Below are 24,805 nucleotides of genomic sequence, written 5' to 3'. Positions count from 1 at the left end.
TCCTCTTCCCCGGATAGCCTGTTCCAGGGCTTGACAACCCTTTTCGACGAGAGATTGTTCCTCATGTCCAACCTCTGCCTTCCCTGGCACAACTTGAGGCTATTCCTGCTTGTCCCATCTCTTGGCATTTCATACAGTTTCACAGAATGCACTGGGTTGGAAGGGACCCTCAAAGATCATTTTGTCCAAGCCCCTTGCGGTCAGCAAAGACACCTCCAAACAGATCAGGCTGCCCAGGACCACACAGAGTCTCATTTTGAGTGTCTCCAGGGACAGGGAGACCACACCCCTGGGGCAACCTGTTCCAGTATTTCACCACTCTCATTGTAAAGAACTTCCTCCTGATGTCCAGCCTAAATCTACCTTGCTCCAGTTTCAAACCATTGCCCTTCCTCCTATCACTACAAGCCCTTCTAAACAGTCCTTCCCCTGCCTTGCTGTAGTTCCCTTCAGGTACTGGAAGGATGCTCTAAGGTCTCCCTGGAGCCTTCTCATCTCTAGGCTGAACAGCCCCAGTTCTCTCAGCCTGTCTTCATAGAAAAGGTGCTCCAGCCCTCTGATCATCTTGGTGGCCTCCTTTAGACTTGCTCTAGCAGGCCTGCGTCTCTCTTGTGGTACTTGTGTCTCTCTTAGGTGGGACATCAGGGGGAAGTTCTGTACAAGGAGAGTGGTGAAATACTGGAACGGGTTGCCCAGAGATATGGTTGAGGCCCTGCCCCTGGAGGTACTCAAGATGAGACTCAATGTGGTCCTGGACAGCCTGACCTGGCTGGAGGTGTCTGTGCTGACTTCAAGGGGTTTGGACAAGATAATCTTTGAGGGTCCTTTCCAACCCAATGCAATCTGAGACTATCAATCACCATTCACTCTGATAACAGCCAAAGGGCAGGAGAAGTGAGGAATCCCCAGCAGACATTCTCTCTGTGCACTCCTGGCGTTACTCAGAACTGCTGGGCCAGAGGAGCTGTGCATTTCCTGTTTATCTTTCCAACTAGAAGTGGTTTCCAAGTAAGCAGCACGGATTCACCATCCAGTAACTTTATGCCTGTCTTTTCAATCTTAAATCTGTATCTATTTACCCACCTATAGCCCTGGAAACATTTGCTACAGCTATATTAAGTCTGGTTTTAATACACCATGGTAATAAGGCTACAGAAACAGAATCAAATCAAGAAGTCACTTTGTCAGGAGGAGTTTCCCTCCCTCCCTGCTCTTCGACTCTGCAGATTCCAGCTGTCTGCATAGAATCCTTCAATCTGCAGCTCCTCAGGGTCACACAAACAAAGCCTGAGAGGAAGGAAAGGGCTTGCTGTTGTTACTGCAGGACCTAAAAAACCCACCCTAAGCTTTTACTACAATGAGTAAGAACAAAAAAGAGGTTGAACTTAAAAAGACCCAAGCATGGGTGATGTCAGTGACACAGCCAGCTTTCCAGGGGGCTGTAATGTCAGCTGACAGCTTATGCAAGGCTTTATCTGCAAAAAAAAAAAAAAAAGCCAGAAACACTCACTGTCTGCTGCTCAGTTCCAAATAAAGATGGGAAACAGGCTCTTCAGGCTGAGCAATTATTTCAATTCAAATACCATCTTTCCTAACATATGTGCAGCAGTATTGCTGAACTTCCAGGTTCTCTGCAAATCCAGATCGTCTAAAAAAGGCATAATCCAATATTTTGCAGCAAAAAGGAGCCACAAAGCTAATAAATCCTAGTCCCAGTTTGGACAGAGCTTTGCTCCCTTACTTCAGGCTTGCTTTACCCCAGGGGAGATCAGTCACAGCACATCTACACCTACAACATTTCAGCCCAAACAGGACGTGACTGTATTTGAGATCAGACACGCACAGCAGAAGCAGTAGTGAAGTTGTTCTGAATGTGCTACAACACAGAATCAGAGAACTGCTTTGGCTGGAAAAGACCTTTAAGATCATCGTGACCAACCACTAACCTAACATGACCAAGTCCACCACTAAACCATGTCCCTCAGCAGCACATCTCTGCATTGTTGAAACACCTCCAGGGATGGGGATTCAACCACTTCCCCGGGGAGCCTGTTCCAGTCTTTCCAAACCCTCTCAGGGAAGAAGCTTCTTCTAATGTCCAGCCTAAACCTTCCCTGGTGCAGCCTGTGGGCATTTCATCTTGTCCTGTCGTTTGCTACTTGGGAGAAGAGACCAACCATCATCCTGCTCCTTTCAGGGAGTTGTAAAGAGCCAGATTTCCCCTCAGCCTCCTTTTCTCCAGGCTCAACAACCCGAGTTGTTCCTCACCAGACCTGTTCTCCAGACCCTTCAGCAGCTTTGTTGTCCTTCTCTGGACATGCTCCAGCACCTCAATGTCCTTCTTGGGAGTGAGGGGCCAAAAAATGGACCTGATACTCAAGGTGTGGTTTCACCAGTACTGAGTACAGGAGCACAACTACTTCCCTGGTTCTGCTGGTGACATCATTGCTGATCCAGGCCAGGATGCTGGTGGCCTTTCTGGCCACCTGGGCACACTGTTAGCTCATCTTCAGCTGGCTGTCAGCCAACACCCCCCAGTCCTTTTGCACCAGGCTGTTTCCAGCCACTCAGCCTCATGCCTGGAGCGTTCATGGGGTGGTTGTGACCCAAGCGCAGGACCCAGCACCTGGCCTTGTTGAACCTCAGCCCACTGACCTTGGCCTATTGATCCAGCCTGTCCAGGTGCTTCTGTAGAACCTTCCTACCCTCAAGCAGATCAACACTCCCTCCCAGCTTACTGTCATCTGCAAACTGACTGAGGGTGCCTCAATCCCCTCCCTCATCCACATCACTGATAAAGATATTAAAGGGAACTGGTCCCAGCACTGCGCCTTGGGGAACACCTTCAGAACAGCTTTCTCCTTCCCTTTCTTGCAAGGCCCAGACTGCAGGTATGTGAACATGAAGTGTCACAGGATGTCACAACCACAGCCACAGCTCAGAAACGCAAGGCTGGTGCAGGATCCTGAACTCAGCCTTTGCAAGGTTTCCATCTTTGCTTCAGAAAATTGCCTTTGGCTGCATTATTTCAGTGTGCTGGGCATCAACTTACGTTTCCTTTTCCATCTACAACTGGGGAGCAACAAAAAACTCACACCAAACTCTGGTGCTGGTTAAAAGGGGTTAAAACCCACTCCCTAAGAGAATGACCAGCCAACTGCAGAAGGAGAGCTGCATACTGGGTAAAATCTCCTTTAATTTCATGAATACTGAAGTGGATTAGGTCTTATGGGTTAATTTTCTACCATAGCTCAATTTTTCTTGCTTAACTCTCATCTGAAGTCACAGAAACAAAAGATGGTTTTAATTTCTGCACTTACTTGCTACTTCCACCATCAACAAAAGGATTCCAATGTGAAGCGAAGTCAGCACCAGCTGCCACAACCTGAAAATGCAGAAACTGTCATTTTTATCCTCCTGTCCAACTGAAATACCTTAACCACAGCATGTGAAGATGCCTGAGAGATTGCCAAGCCCTCCAGAATGACCCATAAACAGTAAAACCAAGGGAAATCACATTTTACAATCTAATTATAAAGCAACTACTGAAAAATTATCTTCTTCTTATACTTGGATTTACAAGCAGCACCTGGAAATGGTTTATAGAATCACAGAATTGTTTGGCGTGGAAAAGGCCTCTATGACCATTGAGTCCAATCTTCAACCTAAGACCATGATGGCCATGAAACCATATCCCCAAGTGCCACATCCACGCTTCTTGTAACACCTCCAGGGGTAGTGACCCCTCCACCTGGGTTTAATGCCAGTATCACAAGTGGTGAAAACTGAGTAAGGATTTTCCACTCAGGGCACTTCCAAGATTCTCCCAGGAAGAGAACATACTGCAGCGACCTCCAAACTCATATGAGATGCCATCAGCAGAGCTTGGGATCATTCCTGTTATTAGACATGGTGTGGAGGGGACCTCACTGGTAATTAAAAGTAGAGATCTCATCAATCATACTCAAACCCAAGATGACTTGTACCCACCTAGTAGAAAAACAGGAAAGGGGGTTTGCTGGAGTGCTGAGCACTGATGTCTCCAAACCCAGACTAAGGGCAGCTGCTGCTGTTCACAACACTTATTAAAAAATGGAGCCTTTGTGTACATGACACATCCTAAGCCCAAAGAACATTAATTAGCTGATGTGCAATAAACTGGTGAGGGCTGGGACAAACAGCAGCAGCTCACAGGGGCAAAACTGACTGTGTGCAAGCTGGAGGCCTTCCAAGAAACAAGCAGGAAATAAACTCTGACGATGGGAAGATCAGGGACTCGAATGCTGAGAGGCCTCTTTACATTATCAAATTAATTGGCTCATGTTGTTGGGTTTTTTTCATCTGAGCATGACTCTGCACAAGGCAGGGAGGGTCTTAAGAATATAGCAACTGTCGGGGGACCCAGAGTGGTCTTCTGATGATACTTCAGAGACATTCTACTTAGACTTGAACCACAAAACAGTGAAGAAATGATGATTTAATGAAAGAAAAAAAATCAACTTCTGCTTACCATTTCATCCCGAGCTTCTGTTTCTTTCCGTAGAGGGGGCTCAAACTGCAGCTTATCAACTACAAAACATAACAAATTCAAATTTAATACACATAGTCTTCTTTTAATTTACTGCACAATTTATTTACAATTTATTACATGCAGTCCTCTTCCAGTGCTTACTACAGTGAAACACAGGTTGTAACAGATCCAAATGTTATGTACACAAGACTTAATCTGCCTACAAAATACAGTCAGCATTTAAATATCAGCCTTATTGTCTAAATATTTAAGTTTGCAAATATGAAACCCACAAGAAACAGACCAAAAGCAAACACCAGAAGTACACAAAGCTGCAACTGCCTAACCACATGTTACTGCTACTGCATGTGAGAGAATAAAAAAGAGACTTTTTAACAGCAAGCTTTCTAAAAGTGTGATGTAGGAGATGCAGAGGAGCAGAACACATTGAAACTACAAAAGATGCTTGTCCAAATCTAGAGAATTACCTTTTTTACACTAAGAATTTCAACTTAGATCCAAGTAAATGATGTATTAAGATAGTTTTGAAAATAAAATAAAAAGTTATATGAAAAAAAAAAGCATTATGTTACCATGTACCCTGGACAGGAGAGATAATCACAAGGTCATGAAAAAGTTTCATAGGATTGATAGAAAGGTTTGGGTTGGAAGGGACCTTCAAGATCATCTAGTTCCAACACCCTGCCATGGGCAGGGACACCTCCCACTCGACCAGGTTGCTCAAGGCCTTGAACCTGGCCTTGAACACCTGCAGGGAGGGGGCATCCACAACGTCTCTGGGCAACCTGTTCCAGTGTCTCACCATCCTTACTGTACAGAATTTCTCCCTAATATCCAGTCTAAATCTCCCCTCAAGTACAAAATGCTAAGCTTTTTCTGTATTTTCTCATCACACCATGACACTCAATGTCCTCATGTGAAAGTATGTCCTCCTAATTATCAACTCACTCTCATTTCTTGCTGTTTGCACATTATTAGTGGGTTTGGCCTTTTGAGTAAAGCTGCTGGCTCTGGAAGAAATCACAGACCTGAAAGGCTTGTGCAAGGTTTGCACATCTCTTTGCGATGCAGCAATGAGATGAAAGGAGACAGAAATAGTTAAATTTTAATTGTGATTTTGGAAAAAATATTCTTGAAGATTGATGTTTATTAGAATTACAGAATTCCAGCATAATGGGGCTTGTAAGGGACCTCTGGAGATCATCCAGTTCAACTCCCCTGCTAAAGCAGGGTCACCCAAAGCAGCTTGCCCAGGATCACACTGTCCAGGTGGGTTAGGATTGTTTCCCCAAAGAAAGAGACTCCACAACCTCTCTGGGCAACCTGCTCCAGGGCTCTGCCATCCTCACAGCAGAAATGTCTCCTTGCGTTTCAGATGGAACCTCCTGGGTTCCAGTTTGTGCCCACTGCTCCTTTTCCTGTCACTGGGCACCAATGAAAAGAGTCTGGCTCCATCCTCTTGACCCCTGCCCTTTAGCTACTGACCAGTACTGAGAAGATCCTCACTCAGGCTGCTCTTCTCCAGGCTAAGCAGCCCCGCGTCTCACAGCCTTTCCTCCTCACGGCGATGCTCCAAGTCCCTCAGCATCTTTGTAGCCCTGTTGCAATGTGCTGTTTTTTTCTGATTTTGTTTCTCAGAAGTGCCAATGCAGAAAAAACTTTCCAGAGAGCACAACAGAAGAACACCAACATCCTCCACTGGTAGAACCAAGGCAACACCACAGAAAAGGCAAAGCAGATCAGGTACTCACAGTTGATCTCTGATGCTGTTCTTTCCGCCCTAACGTTCCTGTTTGTCGATCGAATCGTATGGCGGACGATGGCGTGAGGCTGCAAGGGCCAGAAACAGAGAAGCTGAGGAAAACAGTATGGCTTTGTTGGATCTGAATCCACTACCAAACCAACAAGCAGAAAGAAGAGTTCTTGCAGTCATACACTGTAACCACCTTTGTCCCAGCCTCACAGTTTGTGCACAGGATCCTTCTATACACCCATAGAACAGAATCATAGAATGGTTTGGGTTGGAAGGGACCTTCAAGATCATCCATTTCCAACCCCAGCCATGGGGAAGGGATTAGAACAGGTAGCTCAAGGCCCCATCCAATCTGTCTTTGAACACTTCCAGGCATGGAACCTCGACAACTTCTCTGGGTAATGTGTCCCAGTGCTTCAACACTCTCATGGAGAACAATTTCTTCCTTACGTCTAACCTCAATCCATCTTCTTCCAGTTTGAAGCCATCACCCATCCATGCCATTGTAAAAAGTCCCTCTCCTGCTCTTCTGTAGCCCGCTTCAAATACTGGAAGCCGCTCTAAGGTCTCCCCAGAACCTTCTCTTCCCCCGGCTGAACATTCCCAATTCTCACAGCCTGTTTTCATAGGAGAGGTGCTCAAGCCCTCAGATCACCTTCATGGCCTCTTCTGGACCAGCCTCAACCTTGCAGAATCCATGCACAGGATCCTTCTCTAGCCCCAGAGCATAAGTTTGACAAGAGTTGCAGCAGTATTTCCTGGCTTCTCCTGCCAGAAATGTTGGAGTAATGTTCCATCAAGCTGCAACCCTACCTTCCCAAAGCAAAGCAGGTTATTTAAACGGCAGTTTTACCTAAAGACAGAAAATAAAAGATGTTCTCACCTCAAAATCATCATCATCAACTTCACTGTAGTGTGTATGGTTGTCAGGATTATTAACTTTATCCAACAGCTCAACTGCTAAAGATCTTGAAAGACCAGGCTGCCCAACAAAGCTATGCTGGAAGTACAGAAAAGAGCAAGTTAGAACACATCAATTGCTATGTAACATTAATAAACAGCCAATGTAGAATGTTACTGAACCCTGAGGTTGATGCCAAGCCATGTCCCTCAGCACCACATCTTTACATTTTAAATACCTCTGGGGATGGGGATTCAACCACCTCCCTGGGCAGCCTGTTCCAGTGCTTGAGAACCCTTTCAGTGAACAAGTTTCTTCTACTGTCCAAGTTAAACCTCCCCTGGTGCAACTTGAGGCCATTTCCTCTTGTCCTATCACTTGTTACTAGGGAGAAGAATCCACCCCCCCTTCACTTCAACCTCATTTCAGGGAGTTGTAGAGTAGCAAGGTCTCCCTTCAGCCTCTTTTTTTCCAAAACGAGAGAGATGAACAACACTAAATACATTTGTTTTCTATTTAGGTGACAGGTCACCTTTGCAGCTATATCCAAGAGGCTGAGACACTCACTTGCACAGAATCACAGAATGTTAGGGGCTGGAAGGGACCTCAAGAGATCATCTAGTCCAAACCCCCCTGCCAGAGCAGGATCACCTATACCAGATCACACAGGAAGGCACCCAGGCAGGTCTTGAATATCTCCAGAGAGGGAGACTCCATAACCCCCCTGGGCAGCCTGTTCCAGTGTTCCGTCACACTCACAGTGAAATAATTCTTCCTCCTGTTTCCATGGAAAGTTCTATGCCTCAGCTTCCACCCACTGCCCCTTGTCCTGTCATTGGGCATCACCAAGCAGAGCCTGGCTCCATCCTCTCGGCACTCACCCTTTACGTATTTACAAACGTTCATGAGGTCACCCCTTAGTCTCCTCCTCTCCAAGCTAAAAAACCCCAGCTCCTCAGTCTCTCCTTGTATGGAAGATGTTCCACTCCCTTAATCATCTTTGTGGCTCTGTGCTGGACTCTTTCAAGTAGTTCCCTGTCCTTCTTGAACTGAGGGGCCCAGAAGTTGACACAATATTCCAGATGCAGCCTCATTAGGGCAGAGTAGAGGGGGAGGAGAAAGGACAAGGCTGAAGAGAAAACATGAACCAAAGTTCTGGAATCCTTCCTACCAAAAATCACATAAAAGTTTTGCACAAAACCTTGCTACACCTGACCAGTGTCTTTCCTTCAGATTTAACCATCCTAGTTGTAAGATCAGAAGAGGACCATAGTTACAGTTTGCTTTGCTATAGATCTGTTGCTCACTTTGAAGCAAGAGATCTCTTGTTGATGTCACTAAATGTTTTGTGTCACTTACAGAAAGCAGCCTGTCTGCTGTGGGTCTCTTCTTTGGGTTTTTCGTGAGTGCTATTTTGACAAAATTATGGAATGTTGATGACCTTAAAGAAAAATGGGTTATGGTTAATTTTTCAAGAAGATTCTTTTGATTTTAACGTTGTCACTAAACAGACCACAAAAGGATGTGCTAAATTAAAATGTTGCCTGGGTACCCCATCTCAGGCTTGAATAATTACACTTCCAAGTTAACAAAACAGGACAAAAACATCATTTGGTTCATGGAAAACACTTCAAACAGGTAATAAATCAAACAGATAATAAATCAAACATGCAGAGATCCATTTCAACTTTTTCCATCTTCAACTGCTAGGGAATTAGGTCTCAGAAATAAAAACGACGAGGTATGTACCCAGCAAACCCTTAAAATCAGGCAATTTACCAATTTACCAATTTCACTGGTTTTGGCTACAGGCAAGAAAATAAAATACAATGCTCTAGACAGACTCAAGTTACTCTTCGAAATGTTTTGTGGCTATTTTCAGCACAGCTTAGGTGCCTGTGTCATATCTCCTCTTTTTACATCTGAATTATGACTTGATGTTATGACTGGACCTACAATTTCTCAACCATTTTTATGTCTCTCTTGGGGACAATATCAGCTCAAGTCTGCTTGCTCTCACATGACATTACAAAACACATTTCCTCTTTCAGCCTTAGCATCTGAGAAGGCAGCACTGGAGAAGTAAAGTACATTGGCTGGGGTTACGCTGAGCAGTTTCAATACAGGAAACACGCACTTAAAAGTGTTTTCTCCCTTCCACTAGCACACGTCTGCCCACTCAAACATCTCTAGGTATAAAGACTGCACAGCAGCACCATAAGCAAAATCATCCTGCACGTCAGAATTGGTTTGAGGCTCATAAATAAAATATTAGCAAGCATGGTACAAAATCCTGCAGGCACTGGGAAGGTATCACAGGATGAAGAAACCATGGAAGGATTAAGTCATTACCTGTCCCCACTGTGAATTGCAAATGCCCTGTAATAGGAATTAAGGAGGAAGAATAAAAACATTTTTTCTTCCTAGAACATACAAAGAGGGCTGAAGAAGGGCAATTTCATTTCCCTCTAGATCACCAGCAGGGATCCATTTTCATAGGTAGGGCTGTCCTGTCCCACACTGCTGCTTTCTGCCATGTCAGAAGATTCATAAAATCACAGAATGGTTTGAGTTGGAAGTGACCTTAAGCATCATCTAGTTCAAATCCCCCTGCCATGGGCTTCTTGCAGATGAAATCACCTCTTAGGCTCCCGAGTTAAAAAGTAGCACATATTATTTTTCACTGCCTCTATTCTCCAGTCATGACAAATTTTCCCACATTATCTACAGAATACTGAACAAAGGAAAGAGTTTAACCTACCATTTTGCTTTTTCCTTTAGCTTTGGTGGTTGAAAATTACTTTTTGACATTAAAAACAAAGCCCTAGAGGTAAAAGAAGAATAATGTTATTATATGGTTAAAAAAAATCATTTTCATTAAAATATCTAAACACTTCAATACTTTATGGTAAGAATCATAAAGGTGAAACTGGATTCTAACCTATACTGTGTTAGAGGACTGACAGAATAAAGCTCTTGATCTTCTTATCTTTAAATAAAATCTCTTTATCTCCATGCATAATCCTGTTAAACATAAGGCTGCAGCTTCTCTAGTGGTTTACTATACTACACTTTTATTCATGTTGTTGACGACACTACAAAGTGGTGGTGCTAAATTAACAATTTAAGGGATAATTTAAATTCTAAATTTAAGTCTGAGACTTCAGACTCATCTTAAATTCAGCTACAGCTCACACAAGAAAAAGTAGATGACCGATGAAGGAACCCTAGTGTGAGTTTCTAAGCTATGGAGAATGTTAAAGTGTATCTATTGGGCCTGAAGAGGGTCCCTAGCCAGCAGACCTCATGGGATGAAGATCAAACATGGGTGGCTGAAGCTCTGCCAGTTCAATCGCTGTTATGCCAACGGCCCAGATGTCACACAGCTGGTTGTATCCGCCGTTCTTCTCCACTGCTGCAACCTCTGGGGCCATCCTTTCAAAGCAAAAAGCATTGTTTAGGGAGAGCACCACCTGCTTCTGAGCAGTGCCCACACACAGCAGGCACAAAGCATGTTAGACAGACTCATAGATTCATGGAACGGTTTGGGTTGGAAGGGAGCTTAGAGATCATTTAGTTCCAAGCTCCCTACCATGGGCAGGGATACCTTCCACTAGACCAGGTTGCTCAAGGCATTGTCCAACCTGGCCATGAACACCTCCAGGGAGAGGGCATCCATGACCTCCCTGGGCAACCTGTTCCAGTGTCTCACCACCCTCACTATAAAGAATTTCTTTCCAATATCCAGCCTAAATCTGCCCTCCTCTAGCTTCAATCCATCCCCCCTCATCCTATCCCAACAAGTCTTTGTAAAAACTCCCTGCCTGGCTCTCCTGTAGCCCCCCTCAGGTACTGGAAGGTCTCCCTGGAGCCTTCTTTTCTCCAGGCTGAACAGCCTGATCCTATAGGAGAGGTGCTCCAGCCCTCTGATCATCTTTGTGGTCTCCTCAGGACCCGCCTCAACAGTTCCATGCCTTTCATGTGATGGGGGCCTCAGAACTGGACTCAGTATTCCAGGTGGGGCCTCATGTGAGCAGAGTGGGAGAAGCACTTCCCTTGCCCTGGTGGTCACAATTCTTTCGATGCAGCCCAGGATAAGGAATAACCCTAGGGTAGGACCTCCCTTAAAAAGCCTAACTGAGGGAAAAGCCTCATGTCCCCCTCAGCCAGCATCAGGGAACTGGAGCAGTGAGGTGACACATTTCACTGGAGCTTATGGGCTGGATGTCAGTGGTAGGAATCAAACCAGTCTCATGATTTCTGGTGAAATGCTTTAATGGCTTCCCTCAGTCCCCCTTCTCCATCAGGATAAAGAGGGCAGCATTAAGCTGTAGGTACACATTCAGTCTACACCAAGAACACTGCCCAAGGCGTCTCAGCTGCATCACAGTGATACCAGAAACTGACAGCAGAGAGATTTGCACATCTAATCCAGCTCAAGATTCACAATGATATATTTGCATATTAAATGTTGTCCTGCACTGACATTAATCAGTAAAGGTGATGAAAAGACAATTGAAAATCTGGGGTTTGTCACCATTTTTTCTGCACGGGGACTGAAAAGATGTTTGGCTTATTCTCTAAAGGAGTAAAAAGTTACTGAACAATTAAATGAGCTTTAGGTCCAGAAGAAGTAGAGAATGTTCTGCACTAATGAACTTGGGAGAAACAGCAATCCAGCCCCAAATAGCAACAATTTTTACTTCCCAGACTTACAACCATTGGACATTTTGCTTAGAAAAATGGGAATTTATTATCATAGAATGGCTTGGGTTGGAAGGGATCCTAACGATCATCTAGTTGCAACACCCCTGACATGGGCAGGGACACCTCCTATTAGACCAGGTTACTCAAGGCCCCATCCAACCTGCCTCTGAACACTCCCAGGGACGGAGCCTCCACAGCTTCTCTGGGCAGCCTGTTCCATTGTCTCACCACCCTTATGGGGAAGAATTGCTTCCTAATGTCTAATTCTGTGTGTAAACTTCGGTGTGTGCACTTTACAACTCTTGGCACAAATACAAATTCAGCCTTGCATAAACCACAGCAATCAAAGTAGTTCATTACCAGTAAGGGGTACCAATAAATGATTTCCTCTTCGCAATGGTGGCTGTGATTTTTGCTGCTACACCAAAGTCAGCTGGAAAAGAAAATTGTTATTAATCACTTTTCTCATCCAAAGTAAAAAATCATTAAGCTTCAACATTTAAAGATTAATAAAAAGATCAGCTAGTATCTGCAGTGACTTTACATCACAGAATACCAGCATATTGGGGGTTGGATGGGACCCCTGGAGATCATCTATTCCAAACCCCCTGCTAAAGCAGGGTCACCCAAAGTAGCTTGGCCAGGATCAGAATGTCCAGGTGAGTTTGGAATCTCTCTAGAGGAGACTCTACAACCTCTCTGGGCAGCCTGCTTCAGGGCTCTGCCACCCTCACAGGAAAGACTTTCCTCCTGATCAGATGGAACTTCCTGGGTTCCAGTTTGTGCCCACTGCCCATTGTCCTGTCACTGCACTGGGCACCACTGAGAAGAGCCTGGACCCATTCTCTTGCCCCCTACCCTTTAGCTATCGGTAATCATTGACAAAACGAAAACTTCAGTTTCTCCATCCAGCTCATTCATGACCCTGGGCTATTTTTTCCATCTCACAACAGAGCGACCAAGCAACCTTCCAGAATATAGTGGATATTCCATTTAATATTCAAGAGGAAAAACTGCATCATGCTTTGGAAGCTGCACTGTTTCTGTGTTACATATGAAGTCCTTTTTATTTTTATTGCATTTGTAGTATGATAGCTGGAGGGTAATTGTGAGCAAATCTACCTAGCTCAGCAGGCAGATGGAAGGTATCTGTCCGTGACCCATGATTAATGCAGTTAGTGGGATCTCCTGCCAGTTTCAGGGTTTTATTCTTGGGTTGTGTTTTTTTCCCCTTCCTCTTTAAAAAGCTGGACTTCCCTAGCAGAGCACTCCTGGCTCACCACAGGGGAGAAAAAGTGTTGAACCACACGGCTTTCCTGAAGGGCAGCCATGCAGCTAATGCACCACTGCCTTGATTCCAACACCAGACACAGTCAGCTGATGAGCATCCCATTCCTTCTCCTAGGATGTCTGCCAGGGTCAGGAGATGCTGTCTCTCTCAAAGAATCCTTGAAGGCTCTGAGGGAGAACTGCCATCCCAGCTAGGAACAAACCCAGGTAACCCCAAACTGGCATATTCCAGGGAAACCTCGGATGCTTCAAGGCTTGAAAAAATACATTATTTATAAGGGAACCCAAACTTTTCATCTCATGTGTACTCAAGCCCATGGATATACAATTTCTATCAACAACTACTGCCCCAAAATAAGAAAAATAACAGAATCATCAAGGTTGGAAACATCATCAAGTCCAACCATTAACTCAGTACTACCAAGTCACTACTAAATCACGTCCCTCTGTGCCACATCTACAAGTTTTTTGAACACTTCCAAGGATGGGGACTCTACCACTGCTCTGAGCAACCTGTACCAAGCATTGACAATCCTTTTGGGGAAGAAATTTTTCCTGATGTCCAATGTAAACCTCCCCAGGTGCAATTTCAGGCCATTTTTTCTCATTCTATCACCTATTACTAGGGAGAAGAGACCAACTCCCACCTGGCTCCAACCTGCTTTCAGGGAGTTGTGGAGAGCCAGAAGGTCTCCCCTCAGCCTCCTTTTCTCCAGGCTGAACAACCACAGTTCCCTCAGCTGCTCCTCACAAGACTTGTGCTTTAGACCCTTCACACCCCACAGTGAAGCACCCAAAGGTTCATGCCACTGAGAAGGGTCCCTAATAAAACTGACTCCAACAACACAGATCTGCTGTATTATGCTTTATCCTTTATAGCAAGCTTAATCTTTGCTGTGCATTTGCTGTGCAGCACAAAACAAAGCCTTCCAGAAGCTAACTGTTCCTGCTGGAGGGCATGGTCTCTACATTCTGGTCATTTTTTTCTCTTAATGGAATGATAAAAGCAAAAGGCAACTTTCTAAATCCAAGCTGCCAGCACAGTACCTTTTGATTCATCAAATTAAAACATTTCCATTTGCTTTCAGTCTTAAATTCAGTCAACTTACCTAATTTGACATCCCCATGGTCTGTTAGTAGAATATTTGCACCCTAAAACATAATAAATTGAAAGTTCAAAATCTTTATCAGGAATATTTTTGTGCTCTAGAAAGCTGAAGCTGAGTTTCTCAAAGTTCCAAATTACCTTGATATCTCTATGCATTTTGCCCTTCATATGCAAATAAGCCAGACCCTGGAAATCAAAAGAGAGAAGAGGTTACTTTCCCAGTTGTGAACACAGTACAAAGTCATCCCTGTTTAATAACATTTACATTACACAGTGGATTTGATTTGAAAGTGAAGACATTTGAGATTTGCAGATAAGAGGTAGCCTTGATTCTGTTCCTCATCTTTTCCAGCTCTGGCCAGTACATATGGAGACTCAGTGAAACCAGTCAGGGTATGATATTTTACATAGATCATAGAATTCTTTGGGTTGGAAAAGACCTCTAAGATCACCAAGTCCAACCATTGACCTAACACCACCACGGCCATTAAACCATGTCCTGAAATGCCATGCCCACATGTTTCTTGAACACCTCCAGGGTGTTCCACCATCCCTCTGGGCAGTCTGTTCCAGTGCCTGACAACTCTGTCAGCAAGAAATTTTTTTCTAATATCCAACCCAAACCTGTCCTGGCGCAATTTCAATCATTTCCTCTCCTTCTATCACCTGATACTAGGGAGAACAAACCAACCCCCACCTCACTCCAACCTCTTTTCAGGGAGTTGTAGAGAGCAATGAGATCTTCCAGCAGCCTACTTTTCTCCAGACTAAACAATGTCAGTTCCCTTAGTTGCTCCTGACAGACCTGTTCTCCAGACCCTTCACCAGCTTCATTGCCCTTCTCTGGACACACTCTGGCACCTCAACATCCTTCTTGGAGTGAGGGGCCCAAAACTGAACAGAAGATTTGAGCTGTTGCCTCACCAGTGCAGAGTACAGGGGTGCAATCACTGCCCTGGTCCTACTGGCCACACTATTGCTGATCCAGGCTAGGATGCTGTTGGACTTTGTGTGTTTTCAAAACAAACATCAAGATACATCACCTTTTCCCTTTACTAAAATTAAAACAGTGTTTCTGAAGTTGTGAAGGTTCCAACAAGCAGGTGTTTAGCCTTCAGGCTGTCCTTCCAGCACTATGAGTTCCAGCAGTGAGAAGAGCTCAGGAACAGAACTGCCAAACAGATTAGTTCACAGCTCTACACTCCTGCCTCTGGCAGTGACCAGTTCAGCCATGGCTTCAGGGAAAGGTGTGCATCCCCATGACTCTCATATGCTTATGCAGTGCGGAAGGAAAAGTTTTTTTAAAAAACAAGCTGCCTACATCATCTTAGAATGACAGAACTTGGAAGGGACCTCCAGAGATCATCAAGACCTAGGGTAGGTCACACAGGAACATATTCACACAGGTCCTGAAAATCCCTAGAAAAAGAGACTCCACAACCTATCTGGGCAGCCTGCTCCAGAGCTCCAGCACCCTTACAGCAAAGAAGTTTTCCCTCTGTTGAGGTGGAACTTGCTGTGTTCCAGATTGTGTCCATTGCCCCTTGTCCTATCAGAAGACATTACTGAAAAGAGACTGGCACCTTCTTCTTGACACCCACCTTTCAGATATTTATAAACATTGATCAGATCCCCTCTCAGTCTTCTCTTCTCCAGGCTAAACAGCCCCAGATCTCTCAGCCTTTCCTCATAGGAGAGATGTTCTAGTGCCTTCATCATCCTCATAGCCTCCTTTGGATACTCTCCAGTATCTCCCCCTCCTCCTTGAACTGGGGAGCCCAGAACTGGACACAATACTCCAGATGTGGTTTCACTAGAGCAGAGTAGAGAGGGAGAAGGGACTCCCTTGACCTGCTGGACACACTTTTCTTGATGCACCTGACTTCTCGGCCACAAGGGCATATTACTGTCCCACGGATAACTTATCAACCACCAAGGTCCTTCTCTATGAAGCTGCTTTCCAGCAGGTCAACCCCTAATCTGTACTGGTGCAGGGTGTTATTCATCACCAGGCACAGGACTCTACACTTGTTGAGTCTTGCCTTGCATTTCTACAGTTCTTAGCAATCACAAAATGAAACAGAATTTTAGTCATCTGCTAGTAGTATTTTTCCCCTACTAGTGATCAGGATTTACTGCCAGAGATCAAACAGGCAGATCAAAACACGTTTTTTTCTATTTTATTACTAAACTTACTAGGTGTTAGATGTTTTCTGCAATGAGAGTCAAAACGATGTCCTAAGCCAACTGCTGCACTGAATCACTGTGTTAGAAAAATGGGTGAAAACAGCTCAGACAGCACTGTGGTTACAATCTATGACGACCTGCTCTGTTCAGTTCCCCTGAAACCAACAAGCTGACCCAAATCCAGGAGCAGGACTGAGATTCAGCATTTTGGTCCTGCAGTGGGATCCACAGAGATGTCTGCTCCTGTGTAAATCCCTTTGTAAATCACAGCACAGAAGCAGTGCTTCTCTGACAATGATTTGAAGCAAATATTTGGGCTGCTCTACTGGAGTTTCTTGCTGATTTTTCTTTACGATATGGAAACTACAAGAGTAATCCTGGTTAATTGGTTTCAGATGGATTTCCAGTGCATACAAATGTACTGCAGCACCTTCTGAAATCATCTTCTCCATTTACTTCTTGTAGATGGAGCAAATACTTTATGCTACAGCTGCAGAAGTACTGTACCTGTAAAGTTTCTCTGCATACGTATGCAATTTGTAACTCTGACAGAGGTCCTGTTACTGAAAACAAAGACAAAAAGTGGGTAAGTGTACAATGAACAACACATCAGAGAATCAAGAATGGTTTGGGTTGGAAGGGACCATAAAGTTCATTTAGTTCCCTCTGCCATAGGCAGGGACACCTCCTGCTAAAGCAGGTTGCTCCAGGCCCCATTCAGCCTTCCTTTGCACAGGCTTCCTTTCCAGGCTTGGGGCTTACACAACGTCTGTGAGCAATCCATTCAATGCCTCACCACCCTCATGGGGAAGAATTTCTTCCTAATACCTAATCTCAGTCCAACTTCTTCCAGTTTGAAGCTTTTACCCCTTGTCCTGTCACTCCATGCCTTTGTAAGAAGTCCCTCTCCAGCTCTCCTGTAGCCCCCTTCAAATACTGGAAGCTGCTCTAAGGTCTTCCCAGCATCTTCTCCTCTGCAGGCTGAACTCTCTCAGCATTGCCTCACAGCACAGGGTTCCAGCCTTTGATCATCTTCATGACCCTTTTCTGGACCAGCTCCAACAGGTCCATGTCTCTCCTGCACTGAGGACTCCAAAGCTGGACCCAGCACTGCAGGTGGGGTCTCAGCAGAGCAGAGGGGCAGAATCCCCTCCCTCCACCTGCTGCCCATGCTGCTGGGGATCAGCAGGAGAAATAACATCAGCTACGTTGTGGAGCAATCAAGAAGTGTTATCTCCATGCTAGATTCAAGACTGATTTTACATGAACTGTGTTTTACATCAAGCTGAAAAAGAGGGTTTTGTTTCTTGTTTTATAGAAAGGCTTTCTGTGGAAAAAAATAATGCCACAGTAACAGAAAACAATACCCACAGTGAGGAAAAACACCCTGTTTTGACAGAAATCTAATTATCATTTTACAAGTGATTTTGTAGTAATGTAGTATCAGGATATTCTGAGAAAAGTAAGAAAAAAAAGGGTAAAAGACATTACTGCTATTTTTTTATGTCAGAAATAAAATGTTTTATTCTGCTAAATTTTTAATGTTAAAAATGTAATGTTTTATACTAAGGAACTATGGGGCTCAAAATTGTTTTGAATCTATTTGTACCAACTGGCTGAAAAATAAAGCAGAAAGAGCTCTGGTATTCAAAAACTCCACATTATCACTCAAAAGCAGAGCAAGTTCCCAGACCACTTCTCCAGCAACTCCAATAAATTCTTTTACAGAGTCAACATCTCAAGATGAAACCTCAGAGGGGAAAATAATAATAACAAAGTGATACAGTATTGCACAGGAGTGGGAATAAAGAGTTATTTTTACCCTTTAAAGATTGAATGTTGAGATTTTCCAGTGAAAAACAGCTTCCTCACACCACATCCACAATCCATATCCAATTAGACTGATTTCTGGTTGTGAATTTATTTTCTTTTTCTAGAGGGCCTTTTTTCCATCCTGCTTCTGAATAAGGCTTTCAAAAAGACATGGCTGAGAGAAGCCAAGAAGCAGGTGAGCTTCCAGGGTAGAGCAACTGCAGCTAGTGAAGAGCTCTCCAATGGGATAACTCTTTGGGTCTGTCCCTTAAGCATCACGAGGAAAAATAGTGTGGTGATTAAAACAAAGCATGTTCTGCCCTGAAATGACAAGGTATTAACCCCAAATGGTGGTTACCATATTTGAAAAGGGCTTTTAAAATCTGTACTAAAAAACACTGGTCACGACCTAAGAAAAAAAACATTGCCTGGTCAGTGCCAACTGTTCCCCATTACTTAGCTTCTTGTTTATTTTTCTTCCTTGCAGAAAGCTTCCCAAAGTTAGAAGAAGATTCAAAGTACCATGGTAAATGTCTTGGAGGGATCCCCCACCGCAGTATTCCATGCATATCCACAGCTTCTCACGGCTGTCAAAAGAAAGTTGAAACACAGGCATCAGATCATTAACTAATAATGATTATTTAATATATTTTTTTCAATTGGTCTTTACCACTCCTTGTTAAAAATACACACTCTGATACATGACTACATGGTATATATGTGATAAATAATCTCCATAAAACCTATCAACACCAACACCAATCACCTATCAACATCAAAATGTGATGCCACTTTAAGAAGTTAGCAGACCTAAAAGGGATTGATTTAACTCTGACTTCCTGACTGTACTAAAGAAGAAACATTTGAGGTTTAACTGCTACCAACAAATTTAAAGTAGACAGATTCATAGTTTCATAGAAATGTTTAGGCTGGAAGGGACCTTCAAGATCATCTAGTTCCAACTACCTCCAACTACCTCCAAAAACACCTTCCACTAGACCAGGTTGCTCAAGGCCTCATTCAACCTGGGCCTGAACACCTACAGGAAGGGGGCATCCACAACCTCCCTGGGCAACCTGTTCCAGTGTCTCACCACCCTCACTGGAAAAAATATCTTCCTAATATCCAGTCTAAAGTAAGCTTGAAACTGTGCGTTAAATCGAAATTACCTAACAATATCTAAACAACTCTTCCTGGCCTCCAAAAAGGGTAAAGGGCATTTAGAAGCTTAGCCATATTGTCCCAGCTGAAGTCCATTTGGGCTGTACAGATGACTTTAAAAATGCAGCCCTTCAAGAAATCTAAAGCTGAAACCTCATAGAAAAAGCCTGAATGGATGCTGTGGTGATATATTCCCACAGAGCCAACTGATAAACAGCAGAGCTCCACAAAAATGGAAAATATCCTCCAGCTTTCTCTCTAACATTTAACATGTGCACTTGAAGATGCAGCCAGCTGGCATCACCTTGCTTCTGCTTCTCAGTGCTTTGCATCTGTTCCACCAGAATGATGAAAAATGTTCTTAGCAGCAGCTCAGATTTAGTGTTTTTTGCTCTCACTACTCACTGACTAGACTTGCCCAAGCACACAAGACTACCATTAAATAAAAGAACCTAAAAACAACTCTAGCTAAATAATGAGCTCGTTTTATACTTAAAAGTGACAAATGTTTAAAATCTGCCCTGCAAGTGAGTAGCTTTGGATCTGTTGCAAGAATCTCTTTCTGTTCCTAGTGATAAAAATATTCCAGCCATTTGGCCAGCAGAGAAAACAAAGTGTTAGTCACTTTTTTATTTTCTTAAAGCCAACAGGGAACTGAAGGGAATTCAACCTAGAGAAGACGACTGAGACAGGATATCTAAGTACTAAACCAGACTGAGGCTTGTCTTAGGAAAGAAGCACCAGAAATTCAGGTATAAAAGTGGAGTTTACCTGAGATAGCTCCCAAAATAGGCGACTATGTTGCAGTGCTTGCATTCTTTAACCATATATATTTCTTGCTGTATCAATGAAAAGTCATCTCCTGAAAAATAGGAAGTGGCCACAGTTACCTCACACATCACACTCAAAGAGATCTGAAAGCGTGCACACATCTCATCAAAACGAGCCACGGGCTTGGAGAATTGCTAAGCCCTTCACAGGGGTTTGCTAGCACATCAGCCTGCTCAGCGATGGTATCTGCACAAACCAGCCTTTCTGTTTGCATTCTTTATGACATCCTTTGCAGGAGGTAGAAATATGTCTTGAAGACCAACAGAGAAGGCTTGGCCTGGTGGCCTGAACGTGATCCATCAGTCAGACAGCTTGACATGCACTGAGAGTGCTCTGGAAAAGAAGCAAAAGGATGGGAACACAGAGAGAACTCATCAGTGGCCCCTGTATAGAGTCACAGAATTGTTTGGTTTGGAAGAGAGCTTCAAGATCGTCAAGTCCAAGCACTAACCCAGCACTGCCAAGTCCAGCACTATATCATAACCCTCAGCACCACATCTACATGGCTTGGAAATCCCACCAGGAATAGAGACTTCACCACTGCCCTGGGCAGCCTGTTTCAGTTCTTGACAACCGTTCTGGTCAAGAAATTTTTCCTAATGTCCGACCAAGACTTCCCATGGTGCAACTTGAGGCCGTTCCCCCTTGTCTTGTTACTTGTCTCTTGGGAGAAGAGACCAGCCCCCACCTGGGTCTAACCTCCTTTCAGGGAGTAGTAGAGAAGAATGAAGTCTCCCCTCAGCTTTCTCTTCTCCAGACTGAACAATGGCAGTTCCCTCAGCTACTCCTCACCAAACCTGTTATCCAGACCCTTCTCCAGCTTTGCTGCCCTTCTCTGGACCCACTCCAGCACCTCAATGTCCTGCTTGGAGTGAGAGGCCCAAACCTGAACTGAGTATTCAAGGTTTGGCCTCACCAGTGCCAAGTACAAGGTGACAATCACTTCCCTAATAGCACCATCAGACCATCCATCTTTACCAGGACACGGTGCTCACATCACAAGGATCTCAGGAACAGAAGGAACCATTGAGGCAAGCTAATTCCAGAGTCCTCTGCCTGAAACCAGAAGAGATCATGTACCCGAGGCTCATTATTAAAAGCACTCCATTTCAAACTGACTCTGACAGAGCATACAGCCTGCACGCCCACACCGCCACTGATGACTCAGAAGAGAAGCAGCGAGTCTTCAGCACGGCCTGCCTTGTCATGAGTGCAGCCACAGAAGCAATTCGTAAATCCTAAACATCCTTGGTAAAAAAAAATAACCTTTTCTAATCAGCTTGTAAGGCCATTTGGGCAGCCTGATCTAGTTGGAGGTGTCCCTGCTCACTGCAGGGGGCCTTTGGTCAAGATGACTTTTGAGGGTCCCTTCCAATCCAATCCAATCTGTCAATCTTAGATATGCTCCTGCTTCGTATACACATATATTTTTTTATATGTTATTACCTTTACTACCTTTATTCGTCATTTGACATGGACAAAACTTCTGTAGCAGCTTGCAAGACATGAAAAGTTAGAGTTTAGATAAAGAATTTGGGTTTTAGAGTTAAAAAGATATGGTAAAAAGCTGATGTGTTAGCTACCATATTCTCTCAAGGAAAAAAAAATAATTGCTTGGTGTCTTTATTTTTGTTTCATGACTCACAAGTGGAAGTTCTCTCCTGCTACCAAAGTCAGAGGGGCACAACTCAGAACACACCCTTAATTTACATGACTTTGACAAGTCCAAGAGGTCTCAAGCACTGCTGTAAATTCTCTTTGGACTCTTCATGTGTTTATTTAACAAGTAATAGTGCAGCTAATATTTCTAACATCCTTTTTAAAAACAGTTGGGTTTATGTGCTGTGCTTTGAAGCCACTTCCCTGAGCAGCGGCGTCACTGGTACCCACAGGAGCCACAGAAGCCAGCACTGATGCATGGCCCCATGGCACCTACAATCACTTGGAAAGCCCAGCTCTCCACACATACACCAGTATGTAGGAGATGTTTACAGATAAAGCCCAGGAAGTGCCAGCTTAATGTAATGATTCCCAAACTGTCACCACCTTTATCACAGAATCAGAGAAAGGCTTGTGTTGGAAGGGACTTTAGAGATCACACACTCCAACCTCCCTGCCATGGACATGGATGCCTCTCAACTAGACTTATGTCTCTACACTTCATGTCAACTAAACTTTGTCTAAATGACCATCAGATTTTTACTTTAAAAAATAATTACAAAATCATAGAATCACAGAATGCCTTGGGTTGGAGGAGACCTTAAAGACCATCTAGTTCCAACCCCCTGTCATGGGCAGGGACACCTTCCACCAGACCAGGTAGAAGGGAACATGCTTCACAGAATCACAGCATGGTGGTGTTTGGAAGGGACCTTTGAGGATCACCCAGTCCAACCTCTTTGCTAAAGCAGGGCATCCATAGCAGGCTGCCTAGAATCAAAATGTCCAGCTGCATTTGGAGTCTCCCCAAAGGAGACTCTACAACCTCTCTGGGCAGCCTGCTCCAGAGCTCTGGCAACGAGTCTTCCAAAGCACGGAAGTTTTACCTCATGTTCATATGGAACCTCCTGGATTCCATTCATGCCCACTGCCCCTTGTCTTGTCACTGGGCACCACTGAAAGGAGTCTGTCCCCCACCCTTCAGCTCTTGCTGAGCATTGAGAAGATCCCCTGTGGAGCTGCTCTTCTCCAGTCTCTCAGCCTTCCCTCCTCACAGAGATGCTCCAGGCTCCTCAGCATCTTTGTAGCCTGCACTGGACTCTCTCCAACAGTTCCCTGTCTCTCTTGAACTAGGGAGCCCAGAACTGGACCCAGTCCTCCAGTTGTGGCCTCACTAGGGCAGAGCAGAGAGGGAGGAGAATCACTGGCACAAATACATCCCGGACTGATTTCAGTAAATCCTCAAGGGCTTCTTGAAGTTCAACTGTACAAAGAAAACACTTCACCAGGGCAGGAAAACATTAGGAGAGTTTCAAATGCCAAGAGTCTTTTTTCAAACACAAGTAGTATTTTTTTAAAACACTGAAAAGAAGAAAAGGCAACACAATTCCATAAATTTAGCCCAGATTTCACACTGTGCTGGCCTTATGGGTCACCTTCCAGCTATGGCTTTGCTTGAATTCATGCACTGTGCCTACAAATGATTACTACAAACAAGGGATTTTTGAGTTTGAACTCAATGGATTCATTCCTCTGACAAACTTCCTACAGGAAATTGTTGAATACTCACAGATAAACTAACTGGAGCACTTTACAACTCCAGAAGTTTTTGAAGAAAATCAAATCTAAGCAAATTCGAAGGCAAAAATCTCCCACCTGACATTAAAGAAGATACTGGCTTTGTCTAACATTACTAGATAGCCATGGTTCCATGGTTCAGAGTATCAAATGTCAATCCACAGAACCATTTCAGTTGGAAAAGACCTTTCGGATCATCCAGTCCAACCATTATCTAAACTCTACCAAGGCTGGTGCTACACCATGTCCCTCAGCACCACATCTCTGCATCTTTGAAACAACTCCAGGGATGAGGATTCAACCACCTCTCTGGGGAGTCTGTTCTGGTGTTTGAGAACCCTTGCAGTGAAGAAGCTTCTTCTAATGTCCAACCCAAACCTCCCCTGGTGCAGCCTGTGACCACTTCTTTTTGTCCTGTCACTTGTTCCTTGGGAGAAGAGACTGACTCCCACCTCACTCCAACCTCCTTTCAGGGACTTGTAGAAAGCCAGAAGGTCTCACCTCAGCATTCTTTTCTCCTGGATGAATAACTCCAGTTCCCCCAGTTGCTCCTCACAAGTCCTCTTCTCCAGACGTTTCACCAGCTTTGTTACCCCTCTCTGGACATGCTCCAGCACCTCAATGTAGTGACTAGCCCAAAACTGAACCCAGTACTCAAGGTGTGGCCTCACCAGTGCTGAGTACAGAGGGACCATCAAAATAGCCATGTCCTTTTCTTAAATGGACACCTTCAAATCCAAATCCCTTTGACATGTCAGAAGCAGAACTCCAGGACAGCTAGGCAGTCACATGTGTAAACCATAATTAAGGAGCACCCCCACAGCAGCAATAAATTGCAGGCAGCAGCTGAACTTGCCCCTTGGTAGCACATGGATTGGGCGGCCTAATGTGGAGCAAGAGCAACATAGGTTCTGGGAACTGTGACTAATGGGAGAAAATTGAAGGAAATCTGGAGATTTGGGCTAGCAAATGACTGACAACAGAAAAGATAACAAACTTCATGCACATAAAAGATAACAGGAAAGGGGGGGAAGAAGGGATAATCTATTCTCCATATGACAGGACGATTAGCAACGGGCTTCAATTGTCTTAACCTACATTCCCTGAAGAGATGAATTGTTTTTCCTACTGGAATAACATCACAGCATGGAACATGTGAGAGTTGGGGTTGTTCAGCCTGGAGAAGAGAAGGCTCCAGGGAGACCTTAGAGCAGCACTCCCTTACTTGGAGGGGGCTACAAGAAAGCTGGGGAGGGACAGCTTGTAGTGGTAGGACAAAGAGGAATG

General features: G+C 44.3%; 1 protein-coding gene across 1 annotated transcript in view; it reads right to left on the bottom strand.

Moving 5' to 3' along the window:
• Positions 1-24,805, bottom strand: part of MAP4K5 (mitogen-activated protein kinase kinase kinase kinase 5) — an 83,915-nt gene that overhangs the window by 18,226 nt on the left and 40,884 nt on the right. The window contains exons 3-15 of the mRNA XM_054400044.1: positions 20,222-20,312; positions 18,812-18,876; positions 16,985-17,040; positions 14,429-14,476; positions 14,292-14,334; positions 12,253-12,325; positions 10,489-10,620; positions 9,947-10,009; positions 8,545-8,626; positions 7,168-7,284; positions 6,283-6,361; positions 4,511-4,569; positions 3,321-3,385 (exon numbers count right to left, since the gene is read on the bottom strand). Coding sequence (XP_054256019.1) covers positions 3,321-3,385; positions 4,511-4,569; positions 6,283-6,361; positions 7,168-7,284; positions 8,545-8,626; positions 9,947-10,009; positions 10,489-10,620; positions 12,253-12,325; positions 14,292-14,334; positions 14,429-14,476; positions 16,985-17,040; positions 18,812-18,876; positions 20,222-20,312 — 973 coding nt within the window. The remainder of the gene's footprint in view (positions 1-3,320; positions 3,386-4,510; positions 4,570-6,282; positions 6,362-7,167; positions 7,285-8,544; positions 8,627-9,946; positions 10,010-10,488; positions 10,621-12,252; positions 12,326-14,291; positions 14,335-14,428; positions 14,477-16,984; positions 17,041-18,811; positions 18,877-20,221; positions 20,313-24,805) is intronic.

This window comes from Indicator indicator, chromosome 4 (genome assembly GCF_027791375.1).
Source record: "Indicator indicator isolate 239-I01 chromosome 4, UM_Iind_1.1, whole genome shotgun sequence".
NCBI classification, from domain to species: domain Eukaryota; kingdom Metazoa; phylum Chordata; class Aves; order Piciformes; family Indicatoridae; genus Indicator; species Indicator indicator.
The sequence above is the reverse complement of the archived record's forward strand: the minus strand, read 5'-3'. Positions and strand labels throughout refer to the sequence as shown.